General features: G+C 32.1%; 1 protein-coding gene across 1 annotated transcript in view; it reads right to left on the reverse strand.

Moving 5' to 3' along the window:
• The window catches only part of LOC145292193 (cilia- and flagella-associated protein 65-like), a 2765874-nt gene that overhangs the window by 1756140 nt on the left and 990316 nt on the right, over positions 1 to 19418 (reverse strand). Inside the window, exon 17 of the mRNA XM_080138498.1 lies at positions 10041 to 10126. Within this exon, the coding sequence (XP_079994624.1) occupies positions 10041 to 10126 (86 nt within the window). The remainder of the gene's footprint in view (positions 1 to 10040; positions 10127 to 19418) is intronic.

Here is a 19418-nt window from a genome sequence, read left to right on the forward strand (position 1 = left end):
GGAGTCGGCCATCTTGGTTTAGTTAGTTCGTTCGTACAGTTTAGACAGACTACAAGTGTCTCAACAAAAAAGACCCTATCAATTGAATAACTGTCAATTATTTATTTATATATATTATTTTATATATTTTATTTACTTATTCGTAGATATTTTCTTGTAAGGAGAATTCTCATTGTCATAAATGGATCGACATTTTTCTAAGATAAAAGAAATAATGCAAAAAGCCTATCTCTTTGGTACAAATAGAGGAAAATATTCCTAGATTTTTTCTCGTCTTTGTGATGAGACCTTTTGCTCTGGCTTGTCTATCAGGTTTCGTTTGTGATGAGATGAAAAAGAAAAAGAAAATTCTAAAGATAATTGAATGCCACATAAAAAGTATGGAACGAGATTGATTAAAATGGGGCAAAATAGAACCGGTAGATTAAGAAAATAGTTGAAAAAAATGCATCATATTAAAGAAAATATAAGGAAAAGACAAAAACTGTTGTGATAAAATAGTGTTATAAAGCAATACAGATGGAGAAAACATGTTGATTCAAGTTTTTAATTTAGACTTCCTGTTTATGACGTCATATCCTAGCATGTAGCTTTAACCCTAATCCTTAGCTTCTGGTATTTTCTTATTTCTCCATACTCTAGCCTTATATGAAACATACCTTTTTAACCAGTTAAGTTCCAGAATATTTAAATGTTTTATGACAGAGTCGAAATTTGTATAATGACTGAAGGTGGGTTAGAGTGCACAATTTGAAAAAAATGTTACTTATTTTATTTAGAAAGTGGAATGTTGACTCTCCTATGGCTAAGACATTAAGTGCTTGTGATATATTTTAGAAATCATCAGAATATACATTCAATATAAAATTTATACATGAATATGGTAACAATGCAGTTCACACAAAGAGTTAACACTTTTAATAATAACTTAGTGGTTTGCTACAGCAAGACTCATTTGTACAAGTTCATACATCACCGAACAAATAGAGTTTTGCAAATTTCACAAGAATTTTTAAAAGGGTTCTGACAAGAGTTGATAAATATAGACGAATTTTATCCTTTTCAGAGTAATTATGCAGTAAGCAATATTATATATTATCTTATAAATTTTCAAAAGAAATTATTAGGTGTCTTATTTATAGGAAAGTGATACTTAATGAATTAAAAGCAGTAAAGTGTCCCAAAATGGCAATATTTTACAAATATCTAAAATGCTATTCAAATTTTAACTCCAAATCTACAAAAGGTTGAAAGATATTTACATAAAACAAATACATGGGACTGTTGCTTGTCCCAAGGATATAGAAATATCCTCAAATTGGCAAAAATCTCACTTTTTACATGTATTACACCAAGTTATTATTGCATCTTATAGATTTTAAAAAGGAAGTCATTTGGTGTCCTATTTATAAGACAGTGGGACTTAATAGGCTTACATTATTTTAATACACTTGCATACCATCTTTCTATCCAACCTTGTCGGCAAGTCTTTGAACTTCCATTTTTATTTAGCTCTTTATTACTTCGTCTTTTCTGTTAATTATTTCCCCTATAAAGTATATTTACATTTTTGAAAAGATAATTCAATGAATAAATCTATGTCATTAAAAACAAGTTTTTCAATTAAATCTATAGGACATGTTACAAATTATTTAATTTTAATACAACTATATTTTTTAAAGTAATTTTAACAAAATAAAATAGACACAAAATAATATATTTTTTAATTGTTATTGCATGCTGACCTTTTTACTCTTATGTCTAAATGAGATTTTACGAAATATTATGGTATAATTTTTTCAACACAGAATAAAATAATATTGGTTGGAATAACATTGTTTAAATAATAACATATTTTTAAAATTGTTAATTCAAAGATTGATGTTTCAATATGAGTTACCCCAAACAAATGATATACTGTCCAATAATTTTATTAAGACACCTTAAATCTAAGACGTTTTGTAATGTTTAATAGATTTCGACCAAAATTTGAATAAGAAATCAAGACAGACGATTTAGTATCATTTTATCTTAATTTTAATCTTCATGGGAAACATAAAAATCGTGCAAAATATATATAAAAATTAAGAATGTGAGAAATTAAAGTTGAGTTCTGTTTGAGGAATAAAGAAAAAACGCCAACTTTAGCGAAAACGCATCATTCTGATTGTCTACTGAAAACGTCCACCAAAATAGCACTAGTAGATACTTAATTTCCCTCCATTCATGTGTTATTTGCCGATTGTCTGAAAGAAAGAAGCTAACCTGCAAAGTTAATGGTGGCTTTGTTGACTGCGTTCAAATATCTTTACCAAGAGTAATTACACTGAGGATTGGTACAATACGCTGGTGCCTGTAGGTGTAAAAAATTGTTAATATTTATTCAAAATATATATAAGATACTTTATGTGTGTGAGTTCTGCAGATTCAACCGACATAAGTCCAGTTCAAACAGCCAGAAGTATATAGAAGCTAGAAGTAATTGTAAGAGAGTAATAGCGACAGCTAAGACAGATTACACTGAAACCATTAGAAAACGCATCGAAGCACAGAAATTAGGAAATTAACTCAGCCGACTTTTGAAATTTCTGACAAATGTACTTAATGTATATAGAAGTGTTTTTTTTTTTATTTTTTATTTTTTTTATTCAATTTTCACCCCAAACAAGGCACAGTGCCACTTTGAAGTAGGGGGCTACTATCGGGGACATAAGTTGCAGGGGTATTATGAAGGGAGATGAGTAGCAAGATGTCTGTTCACATTACACTTGAACTTCTGCATGTCAGTACAGTTGGGAAAGCAGAATCCCGGAAGGGAGTCCCAAAATCTAACAGTTTTGGGGAAGAAACTATTGGCGTAGAAGTCTTTCTTACACTTAGAGATTTCTACTGTGAAGGGGTGGGATTTAGTTGCTTGTCGGGTTTGTCAGGGCATTCACGTCGAGGGGGTACAAGTGTTTGTAGTTCGTCAGAGTATTCACCATTAAAGTATTTGCAGAAAAAACAGAGGGATGCAACATTTGATCGATGAGACAGAGGCTGAAGCCTAGATGACAGTTCCAGACCTATCAGGTTGGCGACTTTCTTTTGAACCCTGTCCAGGAGTGAGAGACAAGTAGCAGATGCACCAGCCCAAATGTGACAACAGTACTCCATATATGGGCGAATGGTGGCCTTATAGAGGTACAGGATACGTTCAGATGTAAGTAGTTTCTAGTACGGTAGAGAGAGAGAGAGTTCACCTTCTTCACAGAAGCCTTGGCAATGCTCTCAATGTATCTATTCCAGTTCATGTTTGCTACAAACGTTAGGCCGAGGAGTTTAAAGGAAGCACTTTCAGATAATGTATTCTTGGCCATTGCTATTGGCAGTAGAAAAGGTTTCTTGTAATTATTGAAGGAAACAAGCTTAATCATGACAACATTGAATGTGACCATCCATTTATGTCTCCATTCCACTACAGATTTGAGGTCATCCTCTAGTGTTTCTGCCATTTCCTTAGATATGTGTTCATTTGCTTTCCCCTCGTGCCTATTATAGAGAGTGGTGTCATCAACAAATATACCCATCTCCAAAACAATTTTATCAGGGAGGTCATTTATGAATATCAGGAATAATAAAGGTCCCAGGATAGACCCCTGAGGTACTCCCACATTTATATCATATTGTTTAGATGTACGACCGTTGAGGACAATCTGGATTCTTCTCTTACTTAAGAATGACTTAATTACAGTATGCATTCTTCCAGTGATACGATATGATCTAATTTTCCTTAGAAGACCATCATGCCATACCCTGTCAAAAACCTTAGATATATCGAGGGCTACTGCTCTACTCTCCCCTGTTTAGTCTAGTGAACGGTATTTATGTTCAGAGATTACAGTTAGGATATCTGCTGTGGAACGAGCTTGCCTAAATACATAATGTTTGTCGGTCAGGAATTTAGCAGCTGTAAGGTGATGGACTAGAGCTTGATTAATTAAGGACTCAAATATTTTGGCAAAAAGCGGGAGAAGGCTAATTGGGTGATAATTTAATGGGTCAGTTCTTTTGCCAGAATTCTTGAAAACTGGTAACAAAGAATCGGTTTTCCAGCAATCAGGAAAGCAAGATTCGTTAAAGCATTTGTTGAAAAGTTTGAAGAGAACTGGAGCAACCTCAGAGGAGCATTTTTTTTAATAGCACAACCGAGATGAGATCGGGTCCACATGCTTTTGAGGTGTCTAGGTTTTTTATGATACCATGTACCTGACAAGGGGTGATTTTCAAATCATCTAGTGTGGCGTCTGTTTGCGAAGGAAAGTCAGGGAGGGAGTGGTGTGCTGGGTCCAACGTGGAGTTTGAGGCAAACCGACGAGCAACCTCATGATTGTTTGATAGTGGGGGAATCGTTGACTGCCCATTATTTACTACACTGTCGTAGATTTTCCAAAAATCATGGGTTCCTAATTTCTGTGCTTCAATGCGTTTTCTGGTGGTTTCAGTGTATTCTGTCTTAGCTGCCCCTATTTCTCTCTTACAATTTCTTCTTAAATATACTTCTGTTCGTTTAAACTGGACTTATGTCGGCTGAATCTGTGGTATGCATGCTGCCTTTGAGCAATGGTAGCTGTACAAGTAGAAGTAAACCATTGAGGAGAGTGAGACTTGCTACAGAATTTCCATGTGGGAACATGTGCTTCAATTGCAGCAGTTTTGAACCATTCAGTGGTCTCATTTGCACACTGTTCAGCTTAGGTTTTTATCAGAATCCAATTAAAGAACTAACAGTTCAATTTGACCAAAGTTAACAAACTTATACAGCCTAACATAAAACGTGCATTAGAGAAGTTTTGTCACTGCACAAGCAAAAGGTTCTTAGACAAGACAGGGGCACATTTGAAATAAATTCTTCTGTTTAGAAACCGAACCATGATACTTGAATTTTGAATTTTAAACTTTAATTCTTTAATTCAAGCGATTATATAAACATTTTTTATATGATCAACAGTAGGTTCTTTGATAACATAGAGGCGCATTTCGAATGAACGTTTCTGTTTAGGGTACAATTAAACTAGGATATTTGACTTTGGAATTTTTAACTTTAATTCAAGCCATTATATAAAAATAAATTATATAAATCAACAGCAGGTTCTCTGCAGTGTAATGTAGACTACAATGCATTGCAAACTAAGTCACTGCTTAATGGGCAATTCCAACGATTTTGATAATAATTAAATTATGGTGTGGAACATTCGTTGACTCTCATTAAATCCCAGGAATGTCGAATCTCTCTGCTAGTATATATATATATTTATACATGTTCATACAACATACAAGAGGTGCTTACACAGTTTCACTGATTAATGCAGTTTTTACCACCAAACAAGATCTTATTTGTTTTTCTCTTGTCTTTTCCATTGAAAGAGCATTTGGTTTATGATGATCGTCATCTAGTTGCATATCATCCCCTTCATCTAAAAACATTCACAACTCATACGTATATATATTTGCAGTATCTTTTTTACTTCTTCCAGTTTCAAGAAACAATAGTCACACCTTGTAAAGGTGTCTGCATGTGTAAATCAGCATTGTTTCAATCAATTCCATTTCTATCCTAATGTATCCTAAACTAGATGTCGTATTTCTCTATATCTGTAACCTAGCTCCCTTCTCTACTGATAAGAAACATTAGGCTTTGAAATGCCATGGCATAAAACATTTCTATAACCCCTATTTATCTATGTTAATTCCCTATTGAATTGACAAATAAACTTATATCTTCCTATATTTATTTTAATTTATCTTAAAGGTTATGCTCCACCTCCAAGTGTTGAGCTCCATATATTCTGATAAGTCCCTATATAAAGAATTTACCCTAATTCTTAAGACTCTTGGGATATATATATATATATATATATATATATATATATATATATATATATATATATATATATATATATGCTGCATAATCACGTTGACACACCGGTTCTGTGCCTTTTTAATCAAATAGAATTAAATAGTATTAAAACGCGGTTTTAGTGAACATCGTTTTCATATTGCTTTGGGAATATCAAAATCCAAATACTTGATAACATTAGATAAGAATAGAAAAACTAAAACGATTTTTGTAATCCTTTCGGTGGATTAAAGCCGCAGATTATTGGATTCAAATAAAATATTGCACCTTTCAAGTCACAGTGCATAATCTTGTTTCAGTGAGATTCGAATTGTGAAATGAAAAATTTAATTAAATAAAATCAATGAACACTATCTTGAAATTTAGAAATTAAAAATTAGAAAATTGGATTTTTTTGTGTGTGTGTTTTATAAAACAAAAATAGAAATAGAATAAATTTTCAAATATTTGTACTTTTAGAAAAATAAGTGACATTGTAGCCATCATTAGCTGTTTAAAAATATCCGAGGTTATCCGGGATTAGAAAATGATCTATTTCTTTTGTTTATTTTTGATGAGACTGCTTTTTTTTATCAAATTAGTATTATTTAAAACCGATTTATGAAATTTAAATTATTTATTGAACCAAATTGTTAACTCAAACTAATGCTGTTAAGGTAATGTTATCATCAAAAGCTTTTACTACATGAAGATACACTAAAATTTTAAAGCTAAAAATGACTTTTTATTCCACAGTTTAAATGCGTTTCAATTCCTTTCAGAGTTTGAAAAGTTACAAAATAATTTACTTGTAACCATTATCACAAAATTATCATATTTGACTTATTAAGACACAGAAATGCATTGTGATAGATTTAATTTTGTAATTAAATTATTTTCTAAAATATTCTAAATTCCTTTCAAATTTTGAAGAGTTACAAACACTTTCAGCTATTATCAAAACATTAAAATATCTGACTTGTTTATCAAGAAACCTAAATGCATTGTGATGGACTTAATTTCGCAATTAAATCATCTTATACACTTTTTAAAGGTTTATTTTAGTGCATATTTTATTTCAATAAAATAATAATAAAAGAATAATCTGTAATTCACGTAGAGACGCGAGACACACATAGACATGCAAAGTGATGACGCAACTTTATTAATGTAGTGAGTAGCGTTGCTATCATCAATACACATGCTGTTTCCCAGGCAACAAGTGTCCTATATTTAACAGAAAAGAGAAAGGAAATACTGCTAGATTGAATTAACTCTCTCCAAGTAAATTGAATAATTTCATTTACTTTAGGTTAACAGCAGAGGAAAGCAAATATAGACAACAAATATCATCACCATCATCATGCTAATGTGGTGCTCTGCCTGTTTCTTTCCCTTGTTTTGTGTGCCGTTTACATATGCTTTGAATAAAGATTATGTAAATAATGTTAACTGGTCGGACTATTGTCCTCGTCTCGAGTGTTATTTTCGTATTGTTTCGATCGATGTAACCTCCGACCTTCTCCAGGTCATCCTCCAGTACCACAGGATATATATAAAGAAAATCAGACGTTACATTGACCGAAACTTTGTGAGAATAACACTCGAGATGAGAACAACAGCTCGAATAATCCAAATAATCAATCTTTATTTCAAAAAGTCACAAACATAATGGTCATGTTATATAGAGCCTATTAAGTTTACATCTGAACTGAAACGAGTGTCATTATATATTTATACAATACGATGATGATGATTTCTGGGAAATGATTATCATCATGGTTGCTTATTTTTCTATTTATTCACTTTTTTGATGAAGTGAAAAAGGGATTAAACACTTTTGAACGATTGAATTGCATAATTTGGTTATCCTGACGCTCCGCACTTTTTTGTTTACCTTGGAAGTGACGGCACACAAATCTTATAATACGGATGGCTACAATTGTAAAAATAATTTGTTTTATTTTTCTTTCATTTTGAGCTCCTTTTTTCTCCCGTTTTAACATTTCTTATTTTGAGCGGAGAATTTATTTTCATTTTGAGCTATTTTTCCGATCCGGCGTTACCTTTTATAGGTACTCCTGCAGTCCTGCACTTTACGACCCGAGCTATTTTTTAACGCTATTATTTAGAAACTCATCGTTGACATCTATGCTGATGACACGACCATCTACAGCAACACATCAAAGGCTGTAAATGACAAAGTTGTCTCTGATTCTCTCTCCTCTGATCTCGAGCGTGTGGTTCAGTGGGGGAAGATGTGACTGGTTACCTTTAATGCATCTAAAACCAAACTCCTATCCTTACATCATCAACGCTCTGATCCCCATCTGGCATCAATTGTGATGGATGGCTCTCGTCTGGGTGAGGCCCCATGTTTTGATAAGCTTCTGGGTTTGACCTTTACTCCTGATTTGAAATGGAACACGTACATCAAGTCTGTTGCCAAGGTCGCTGGAAAGATGGTGGGATCCTTCTACTGCTCCAGAAGATATCTCACTACTGATGCAATTCTCTATCTATATAAAAGCCAAGTACGTCCAAGGATGGAATACTGTTGCCATATCTGGGCAGGAGCTGCTAAAAACAGCCTATTCTGCCTTGACAGAGTACAAAATAGACTTCGTGGCTTAGTGGGGGATGCCCTTTTCTCTACCCTGCAACCTCTCTCCCACAGAAGAGACGTTGCGAGCCTATCCTTGTTTTATCGTTATTTCCATGGCAGGTGCTCGTCTGAACTCCAATCTCTGGTCCCCTCTCGCCAATCTTTCACGAAAAACACCCGTCTAGCTGAATCCACTGTGAAAAATTTCCCCCACTCTATATCTGTGCCTAAATCAAAACGCGGATTCCATGAACAAAGCGTCTTTCTTAGAACTGCACGCCTGTGGAACTCTGTTCCGTCTGCCTGCTTCCCTACCGGACTACAACTTGGATGTCTTCAAGTCCAATGTTAACAAATTCCTAATGAACCGCCCCCTTAAGTAAACACTTCATCAAATCTCCACACTAACGTAATGTACTTGCAATAACCCTTATCCCTGAGTGGCTTCCGGGCCTTGATAAGTGGTGATCACTGTGTAAAAAAAAAAAAAAAAAAAAAAAGAAACCTATTATTTAACATGGGGAAGAGAGGGTGTATTGTAACTATTCTGTACTTTCACCTAACAATTCAAATAAAAAAAAGGTAAATATGAAGAATTACTCCACCCTCGAGAATTCCTTTAAAATTACCACTCTTAAAGGTTTTCGGGGTCGCTGAAAACGAAAATAACGTTTAAAATTACGGCAAACGAGTAGTTTCCAAGATATGAAGAAATGTTAGTTTTAAAAAGTTTACGTTCATTTTACGTTAAATTATTATAGAAAAGTGATCCCCCACTTTTGAATGATTGAATTGCATAATTTTGCAAATTAAAAAGATTGTACAGCAACATGTTACGATCACTAATCTCTTGATCAATTAAAATATGTCATAAAATTGAATCTATATAATATTCTGATCATTCTTTTCTTAGTTAGTCTGTACGTTACGTGTTGAAAAAAAAAAAAAAAGAAGAAGCCAAATACAATTTTTGAAGGCCAAACTGCTTCAAAAAAAAAAAAAAAAAAAAAAAAAGGAAACATTTACGAAATTTGGTTTTAAAAATCCCAATCTTGCAACCTTGGAAAAAAATATGAGAGTGACCTTCCTTTGATGTAGCTTCGTTGTCGAATATCAGTATAATAATAGAATATGATCATTTTAATTGTGTGAGAAAAGACCTCATAGTAATTTTAACGTGCCACAGTTTTCGACTGGAGAAAGATGTCGGTAAGACGTTATGTAAAAAAGGGAACATTTGAAAGAAATAGGGGAAAAATTGTCTGCGAAGAGGTGCTGAACTGAATAAATAAATTATTTTAAAAGCTGAACCAATTCACTAAAAGTAAATAATATTAACCATATAAAGCACAAATATATTTGGGATAAAAAATATTTCACTGACAAACTGTTACATATTTAAGTTGGTAACAACTTATCACGGATAAATCCATGTTCCATGTTGATATTTTATGTTTACATGACAAATTATAATGTGAACAACGAATTCAAGATATAAAATAGCTTTGTGTCCAGTTTGGGTGCAAATTAAACATGAAATAATAAAAAATTACTTACAGGATTAAAAAGCACTTTGAAAGCACCGGACTGCAAACTGGGAATTTCCATGAAAGAAGGATGAACAGTAAATATTTTCTCCTTTCCTGTAATAAATAAAAAAGAAAATGTGAAACAGCTGTTCTTTTTGAAGGAAAACAAAGATTCTTTATCACAACTGTGCACTGGCAATGCATCATTTTTGTTCCAGGCCCCAAAACGATCGAGCTGTAATCACTCATGGCAGAGAAATTTACAACAGACAAGTTGAGTACACCATTGATTTAAATAATTATTTTTATAGAGATTTTTATGCTTTGCTGAATTTTGGTGAATTCTTAGTCACAGGAGGAGCCAAAATGTTTATACATTTTGGGGATAGGTTATTCATTTTGCACGTACCTAGTATTTTTGCGTATGTAATTGTTAGATTCGATGCATAAAATTAGATGATGAATATTCCTTTATAACAAACCTATAAAAATAGGCCCTGCTTCCAAAAATTCACCGATCTAAAATAAAAGATCAATGCAAAAGCATCTACTCTTCAAACAAGATCAAGAGTGTAAACTTCAAGTTTTAATAAAAATATATAAAAATTACTAATATGATAAATTATATAAAAGTCGATAAAATGTAACACAATCTATTTAATACTTCTTATATAATTACCATCTTTTTTTATTCATTTTTTAAACCAATGATCGACTTCAAGTACACCTTTTTTTTACTTATTACATTATTTATCTGCCTGAGTTCATATATACAACTGCATTTAAATAAAGTAGTTTGACCACTGTCACCCGAAAAGAATATTTATATGAACAATAAATAAAATCAAAATTTCCAAAAAACATTCTGTTATCAACCCAGAAGATCAATATTATTTGTAAACAATTTCGTTTTAAATTGTAAACAAAAGTATATCTTAGTAAAGAAAACACTGTATTCTTTTAGAATCAACCAATATTATAAGATTAAAATGGAAAAATATCTTAATGGGCAGTGGCAGAAAATTTGAACTGAATGTTCTGATTGTTGGTCAGGATTTATAAATATATAAAGAAAAAAATGAGGAGATTAGAAAAGTGAATTTGAAAATAATTCTTTATGTAGGATTACAGATGGAAAACAGATGACAAACAAAGGGTTTCCATTCAATGAATTAATTTTTTTTTTCATTTCAGAAATAAAAGGATTTTGTTTTAAGTAAAACTTTTAAAATACCAAAAGCAGCAAAACTAAGATTAAAAACTTGCATCAGGCTTCGGAGGCAGATAAAATCGAAATCAATGGAACAAATCCCAAACGTTTAAAACAACATCTCTGAAATTCTAAGCAGAATCATCCTTTTTTGTTAAGTGTTGAGCATTTCCTGTCTTGGGATTTAACTTCAACCTACAAAAATGAATTCTTAAAAGAACTAACAAAGTTGGTAAACTTATTGCAAAACTCGATACAAAGATGAATTTTTCAAGTCCGTCTCGTTTGAGAAATAAATTTTAGTCTTGAAGTTTGCTTAATTTTCTCATGGTTTACACAACGAAAACAATGCAATTAAGATACAGATTAAAATATACAAATGAAAATAACGTAATAAGGCCAAAATGGATATCTACTCACAAGATTTCAAAAAGTAAATCTGCCACACAAATTTCATTTTTAACCCTGCGTTAGTCACCACCAACGTAGTCCAGGAGTAAATGAAAAACAAAATGATTGAAATTAATTTGTTACAAGAACAGCAGCCTGTTCTTGTGAGTAAATATGAAATAGGATAGTCAAGGATTCGAACTTACGAAGCTAGATTGTGAATTGAGAATTCTAATTATAAGTTAAAATAAACACAGAATGTTATTATAAAATGTAATGCAGAATTACCATTGTTTAGTTCACATAAAATCGTTAGATATCTGTTTATTGAAAAAGGAATGTAATAATGTATTTTGTTTTTGTTATAAAAATGAAATTAAAATAAGGAATTTAAAAACGGACAATGGAAAATGTTATTTGTAAAGTCAGTTACGTAAATTAGGTTAGAGAAGGCCTGTCATGCCATGTGTCTGATATGCACGTGCTGGTTATGCAATGACGTCATGAGTTATGAATTTACTTAGATGAATCAGGTGAGATCATATCGGTTGCAGATCAGTCAGATCAGAGAAGCAGAGAGGTTCGGACCGATTCTCAGTTAGAGTCAGGGCACCCTCTTGGAAGCGGGAGGCTTAGAAGGAACCATGTAACAACTTTGAATCCCTGAAGTACAGAATCATTTCCGATCATCATGTTTTTTATAACTGCCGTTTTTCTGTGTTCATCATTACAATGAGAAAGGTAATGTGTTTATATTATATGTACAATTGTCAAACGTAAATGCCTAACGCACTATCTCTCGGTCTATCTGTCAGTGTATCATAAATCTCCTCTCATTAAATTACATGCTCAACTCTCCTGTAGTAACCTGTACCCTACCTGTCGTTCTCTTTATATATAAGACTGTCTGTATCTCATAATATGTCTCTCTCTTGATATACGCGATATATCTGCACAAAACATGAACCTCTAAGACTCTCTTACTAAAATGAACAACAACAAATATATAAGTCGTCATCTAAATAAGAACAATTTATAATAAAATCATTTTGATGAATAGGAAATTTTTAAATGTTAGTTTCAGTACAAGTGCCGTCTGCAACCTTACTGTAATGTATCAGATATTTTGCCACCAAAAAAAAAAAATTCATACCTTGTTGATATGATACTAAAAAGTAATCATACCAGGGTATGCCAGCAGCGAATTGATTGAACCAGAGGATCACCACACACTTCAGCACACCCAGGTACACTTTGGTGTAGACTTTTAAGCCGACTTGAAAGATGTGAAGTGGCATGGTGTGGCCCTCACTTGAAACCATACCAAAGATCATAACCATGGCCAGAAACTTTATTGAGCTGTACCCTCAAGCGTTGAACCATTCGGATTTGCATTTTGAGGGTGCTGGCAATGGTCCTGTTGTGATAACTTGGATCGGTAGAGAGCTTGAGTTGTACAGCGGGGCATCTTTTATCTTGCTTGTTGAACATTGTGTCACTTTCAGACATGATAGAAGACTCCTATCGCTCTTGGGATTCATACTCAACTGGCCAACTTGATCTGCAAGAAAAAATGAAAACTGATTTTCATCAAACGAAAATGGAATCATGTCGTCTTTTCTAAGGCGACAATTTTATCGTTCAACCCTGTATTTTCCAATGGAACTCATATTCAAATATGATTAATGTGTGTGTGTGTGTGTGTAGATATTACAGATGATCACGTTTTGAAACTATTAAGATTCTCAAATAACTGTTCTTTTTTGCAAACGCCTATTGACAGAAAGTTTCCATTGCTTTCAAACATTGAGATTTTTAATAGCATTAACATGATTCCTACTCTTTATAAAAGAATTTCGTAAATCAATCGATGCAGAAAAACAAGATTCAGCCAAGCAGATGTATAAAACTTCAGTAGTATATGACAAATAAGAATTCCAATGATATAGATATTGTTTAATATTGTGGAAACATTTTTTTTTAATAAATATTCATATTTTCATTAATGGTTTATTATGTTTTGATGAGATAAAACCCAAAATAATGTCTATATATTCATTTACTATGAGCGAGACCTGTGGAAATTCCACAGGGGATTGATTCGTATGTAATATATTGATATTGGCATTCTGGAGATATTCAGCATAAATGGAGACGCTTTGATATTAGTATAGCATTTTTGTTAAAACTGCAAAAGTATTTATCTAAGCTAGCAAGGACGCCAGGCGCAGCCAGGTCGTAAAATATGTGTTATATATTATATAGTTATTATTATTAGTATTAGACTATACCACTTGTGCGCGTATGTTACGTGAGTTCTTATTAGTAATGATATGAGTCTTAGTGAGAGTTCTTGTCTTATTACATACTAGCTGTACCCGGCCACGCATTGCTGTGGCTCAGTTTGTTAAAATGGAACACATGTGAAAGTAGAGAAAAGTTTGATTCTTTTTTTCAAGAGAATGTACAAATTATTTATTTTTTTTTAACAGATGTTAAGAAAATAAACAGAAAAATACTTCCATCATTAATTATGCAAAAAAATAAATAAAATACGATAAAACTTGCTGAGTATGCACTGTTTTACGGTTGTTGTAAAACTGGAACGGAAACTTAAATTTCGCTTCATTTTAATCTTTGTTAATTATTTAATTGCCCCCCCCCCAACGAATATAATCCAAACAGTAACATTCAACAATTGTACTTTATCTATATAAAACACAAAATGGGTGTTTGTATTACTGTACACATAGATTCGAGAAAGTTGTGAAAAAAAAAACAAACAAATATATAACAAATAAATGTTATCAAAGCCAAGATAAGTTACTTTTCTGCCAAACTGGATAGATATATTTTTCGTGTTTTTATTCAATGTAACATATTTATTCAGCTCGAAAACCATACAGTGTTTACCGATGTATTCGAAAATTCAAGATGGCGTCTCACACCCTCATTAACACCGTAAGTATGGAAGAAGGTGTTATAAATAAAAAACTATACAAAATTTACAACATCTTTTCCCACACTTACCGTGTTAAAGAGAGAATCAGACGCCATCTCGAATGTTCCAATACATCGGTAAACACTGTATGGTTTTCGAGCTGAATAAACATGTTACATTGAATTGGGAAAAGATGTTATAAAAAAAAAACCTAATGAAATACTGTTAAAAACTCGCTCAATACCTGTTAATGCGGCATAGGTTGACATATATTCGGCGTGTTTTTAATAGTATTTTGTATATTTTTTTTTATTTATAACACCTTTTTCTATACTTACGGTGTAAAAGAGGGTGTGAGACGCCTTCCTGAATGTTCGACTACATCGCCCGGTAAACACTGTATGGTTTTCGAGCTGAATAAATATATTACATTGAATAAAAACACGAAAAAGATATCCAGTTTGGCAGAAAAGTAACTGATCTTGGCTTTGAGAACATTTATTTGTTATGTATTATTTTTTTTTTTTTTTTGACAACTTTTTCGAATCTATGTGTACAGTAATACAAACCCCCCTTCGGAGGTTGGAATGCCCCCCCCCCACCTAAAATGTAGTTGGAAAAAGCGATTTTATAGTGAGATTAAAGAATGGTTAGTCTAAAAAAAGGGTGAAAAACAAAACAAATAAGCAATTAATAATTATTACCAAAAGCAGTAAATGCTACTTTTAAGTAATAGTCGTAGAGTGATAGAGTGTAAGTAAAACCTGGAATATCCGGTTGTTTCGTTTCGTTTTAACAATGGAAAGAGCAGAAAATGGAGAGAAAAGAAAGAAAGAAGGAAAGACCGAAAGGAAAGATAAAGATAGGGAAGTACCCCCACCACCATCACCCATAAAGCAAAAACACAACGAAAGGTAAGAAAGAAAGAAATAAAGAAAGAAAGAAAAAAGCACGTAAGGAAAGAGCGAAACGAAAGTTGTGTTTGTGTAATTAAGGAAGTTTGGTGCGTTTCACGTAAATGTCAATTCAGGTTTTCATTAAACTTTAACCACGCGGGTTATAACGAAATCGAAGTAATGTAATTGTGAATTCAATTCCAGGTAACGGATTGTGTTCTGTTTGAATCTAATTTTATTATAATAAATGCTTTATAAATTGTGTTTATGTTTTATGCTAACCAATGGCAAAGTAAGCATGGTTCGTTTCAGTGCAAGTACAGTCCAGTTTTTAGATAAATTCTAACCGGTGATCGGTTTTAAATGTCTCCTGTGAACGTTCTGGTACGGTGTAAGTGAGTGGCGGTGGTAGCATGAATTTGGTAGAGAGAGTTTACTTTACTACTTCCATTAAATGTAACCGATTTTTACAGTGGACTCTCACCAGACAGAATATAGGAAACTGTGATCAGCGAGATCCTTGATATGTAACAACCCTATAACATACGGCAGATGTCGTGATTCAGTTTGTGAATGATACGGCTGCACCAAATCTATACAGGTGCAGTCCTATAAACGTCAAAGTCGGAGGGGAAAAAATGAGTTCATTTTATTTATATAGAGATGATGTTGTATCTTAGAGAGAGAGATGTTGTTGTAATGACATTTTATAACACAGACATATAATAACAATACAATTTACCTTTTTGTAGAAATCACAAACACAAAGATGAGCTTTATCACAAACACATGATGAATTTATTTTCTGACGACCGGTCGACTTCCTCATTAAGAACTCAAAGTTTCACATTTTAGTTTCTGAAGTAACGTCTCGCTTCAGACGTCCGCCTGTCTCTGAGTTTTCTCACTGACTGTCTCTCCTGACTGTCTCTGACTCTCCCGACCAACCAACTCCCACCTACTATATTGAGAAATCCATGCATCCCGGCCACGTGAGCAAAATTCATGTGTTTCAACATGCGCGACTTTGCACGTTTTCGACATTGATTTCCCAATAACCTATTTTTCTTGTGTTGTTTCCACAAAGGAATTTAACCTACATATCTAATTTATTTAACCATATTTTATTATCCACATTCTTTTAACAATTGAATAAGTTTATTTATTATTTATTTCATCCGAATTAACAATTTACTGGACATTCAATTTAAACCTATTGTTCTTTAAAACTTATGTCCAGGGTTCGATTTCTGCTTTCTCTTATTTCCATTTTAACTAATCTCTCTATTTTTATACTTACATGAACAGGGGACAGCCCTTATCATGTAACATATGCTTAAATATGATATTTTAATTCTTTCAGATTTCGTATATATTATAATAGAGTAAATGTTCTATCGATTTCTATATATTATAAAGTTGCGATTACAAAAATAAAATATATATCTATATGACTTGGGTTCATCAGCTTGAATCGAAACCGAATCCCAAACTTATATATACACACACATATATATATATACACACATATATATACACACACATATATATATATACACACATATATATACACACACACATATATATATACACACATATATATATATATACACACACACATATATATATACACATATATATATATACACACACACACACATATATATATATATATATATATATATACACACACACACATATATATATATACACATATATATATATATATATATATATAACTTTAGTTCCTTCAGCTAAAATCGAAACTGAAAGATGAAGAATTCTTGATAAATTATTTATTAAAATAAATAGATTACTAACGTGCCATCAGCTGAAACCGAAACCAAGACTTATGAAGAATTCTTGATAAAATTATTTATAAAAAAAATAGATGACTTGTGTGCTATCAGCTCTAATCGAAACCGAAACCAAAATTATGAAGAATTCTTGGTAAAATTATTTATCACAAGAAATGGAAGTACATAACAATTAAATGACCTGGGCGTAAGCGTGATATAGAAAATAACATACACGCTATCGTATTAATATATAGATTGTTGCGGCATATCTAAATATCAATTATTATACTTAATGTTAAGTGATCAACGTTTGTTTCTCTAGCGTACTATATATATATATATATATATATATATATATATATATAATTTAATACCACAAAACGCATATTAAAATATTTAAAGAAAGAAACGTGAAGACTGTAACATATTTGGTGAACCGGAAGTTTAGCCTCGCAGTAAAATGTATTCTTTTATTATAACCTCAAAAAGAACGGAAGTAAAATTTGAAAATAGAAACTTGCTACTTAGAAAGAGAAACACCCATCATTGTTTAATCTGTGCACTAAACGTTAATGAATCTGACAATCATCATTGACTTGATTCTCAAGGGTCAATGATGACACATCTGTTAGTTACAACTGTTTGGCAAATTTGCAGCTTAAAGCTTGGACATGAGCAATGGAAATTTTTTTTGGCAATAGAAATTTTTATAAAGTTTTGGTGTTAAATAACAACCCATTGCCCATCCTCAGTGTTGTTTATTCACAATGACCCATGACATAACGGATAAAGTAGTAGGGTAAAAATTACACTTTTTTAGAAGCTGGAGGTTCAATCTTCAGTGCAGGTGATATTAAGAATACAACTGTGAATTAGTTAAAACTTCAATACGGTCATGGCTGACGGATCGAGTGCATGCTACCTTGTGAATTAAATAAAAGGTTCTATTCGGAACTCAGTGCAGATTCACAAGTTTGACAAGATGCACCGTAATGTCGAAGATTACATCAGCCGACATAATACTTGAAAAGATGAGAATAGTAATCCAAATAAAACAAATTAAAAAAAATCCTCATCTCAAAAACTTGTTATTAAATGTCAATCTATTGTAAAATGTTTCTACATTATATTCAATGACAAAAGGAATCAGGAGTGAAAAGTGTTTGAAAAACTTGTAAGTAGATCCTTCTTCTTCACTTATCGTGTCTTTTCGACATCAGATGTGACTGCACATTGAACATTTAATGAAAAGGACAGAAAATATCCAACAAATTGTTATGCTTTATTTGTATCAATAAAATATGATTGTAGATTAAAAGGCTTGCTGAACATTTCTTTCTTTGATATAATTGAAGTAAACCGATTTCTTTGCGTTCTATAGTCGATTGTGTATAATACTGGTTGCTTGTCAATATGTAGTTGCAGGAAAAATCAAGCAACGAAAATAATCAGAAAAAAAGTTGTTTTGAAGACAAAAACTTTTTTCAAGAAAACAATTGTATGGATAAAAAAATCACAGTTTAATACAAAAAGAGAGAATCAAATAATTATTTGTTAAACCATGAACTTTCATCCATTCTTTCAACGTGACTATACCATCAAAGTCTCCTGTTTAACACATATAATATTGTCCATATTTAATTTACCAAAAGTAAACTTGTTTTTAAAACTCAAATTATACACTAATCGTATTATTCTCATATAATTTATCTCCATGCAACACATATCCTCAATCCTCACTGGCCAGGTTTCATTTCCATACTTCATAACACTGCATATACGTCTGATAGACTTTTCCTTTGTTCAACAATGATAACGCCCTGCATGTGAGTAATAGCACAAGTTAATATTAGTCATAGATACCACATGTGAACTTTGTAATAAAATTCATCATTGAAAAATAATTTGTGTTTTGAAAGAGGGAACTTAACTAGGATTTTATAATGGATTTTCTCTTTGAAATAGTGTTATCATTGATACTTAAATTCATAATTAATTAATGATGCTGAAAAGGAATTGCTTGGACTAATTTTCTTAATGAAAAATTATATTTTCTTAAATTTTTTCGATTATTCTATTACAAAAGATATAAACATAAATTGAACACTATTACTATCTTTTAAAAATTTTATTTGGTTAGAAAGGCATAATGAACAGTCACTTTGATGTT

Source organism: Euprymna scolopes, chromosome 13 (genome assembly GCF_053919585.1).
Source record: "Euprymna scolopes isolate OS-2025 chromosome 13, ASM5391958v1, whole genome shotgun sequence".
Taxonomy (NCBI): Eukaryota; Metazoa; Mollusca; class Cephalopoda; order Sepiida; family Sepiolidae; genus Euprymna; species Euprymna scolopes.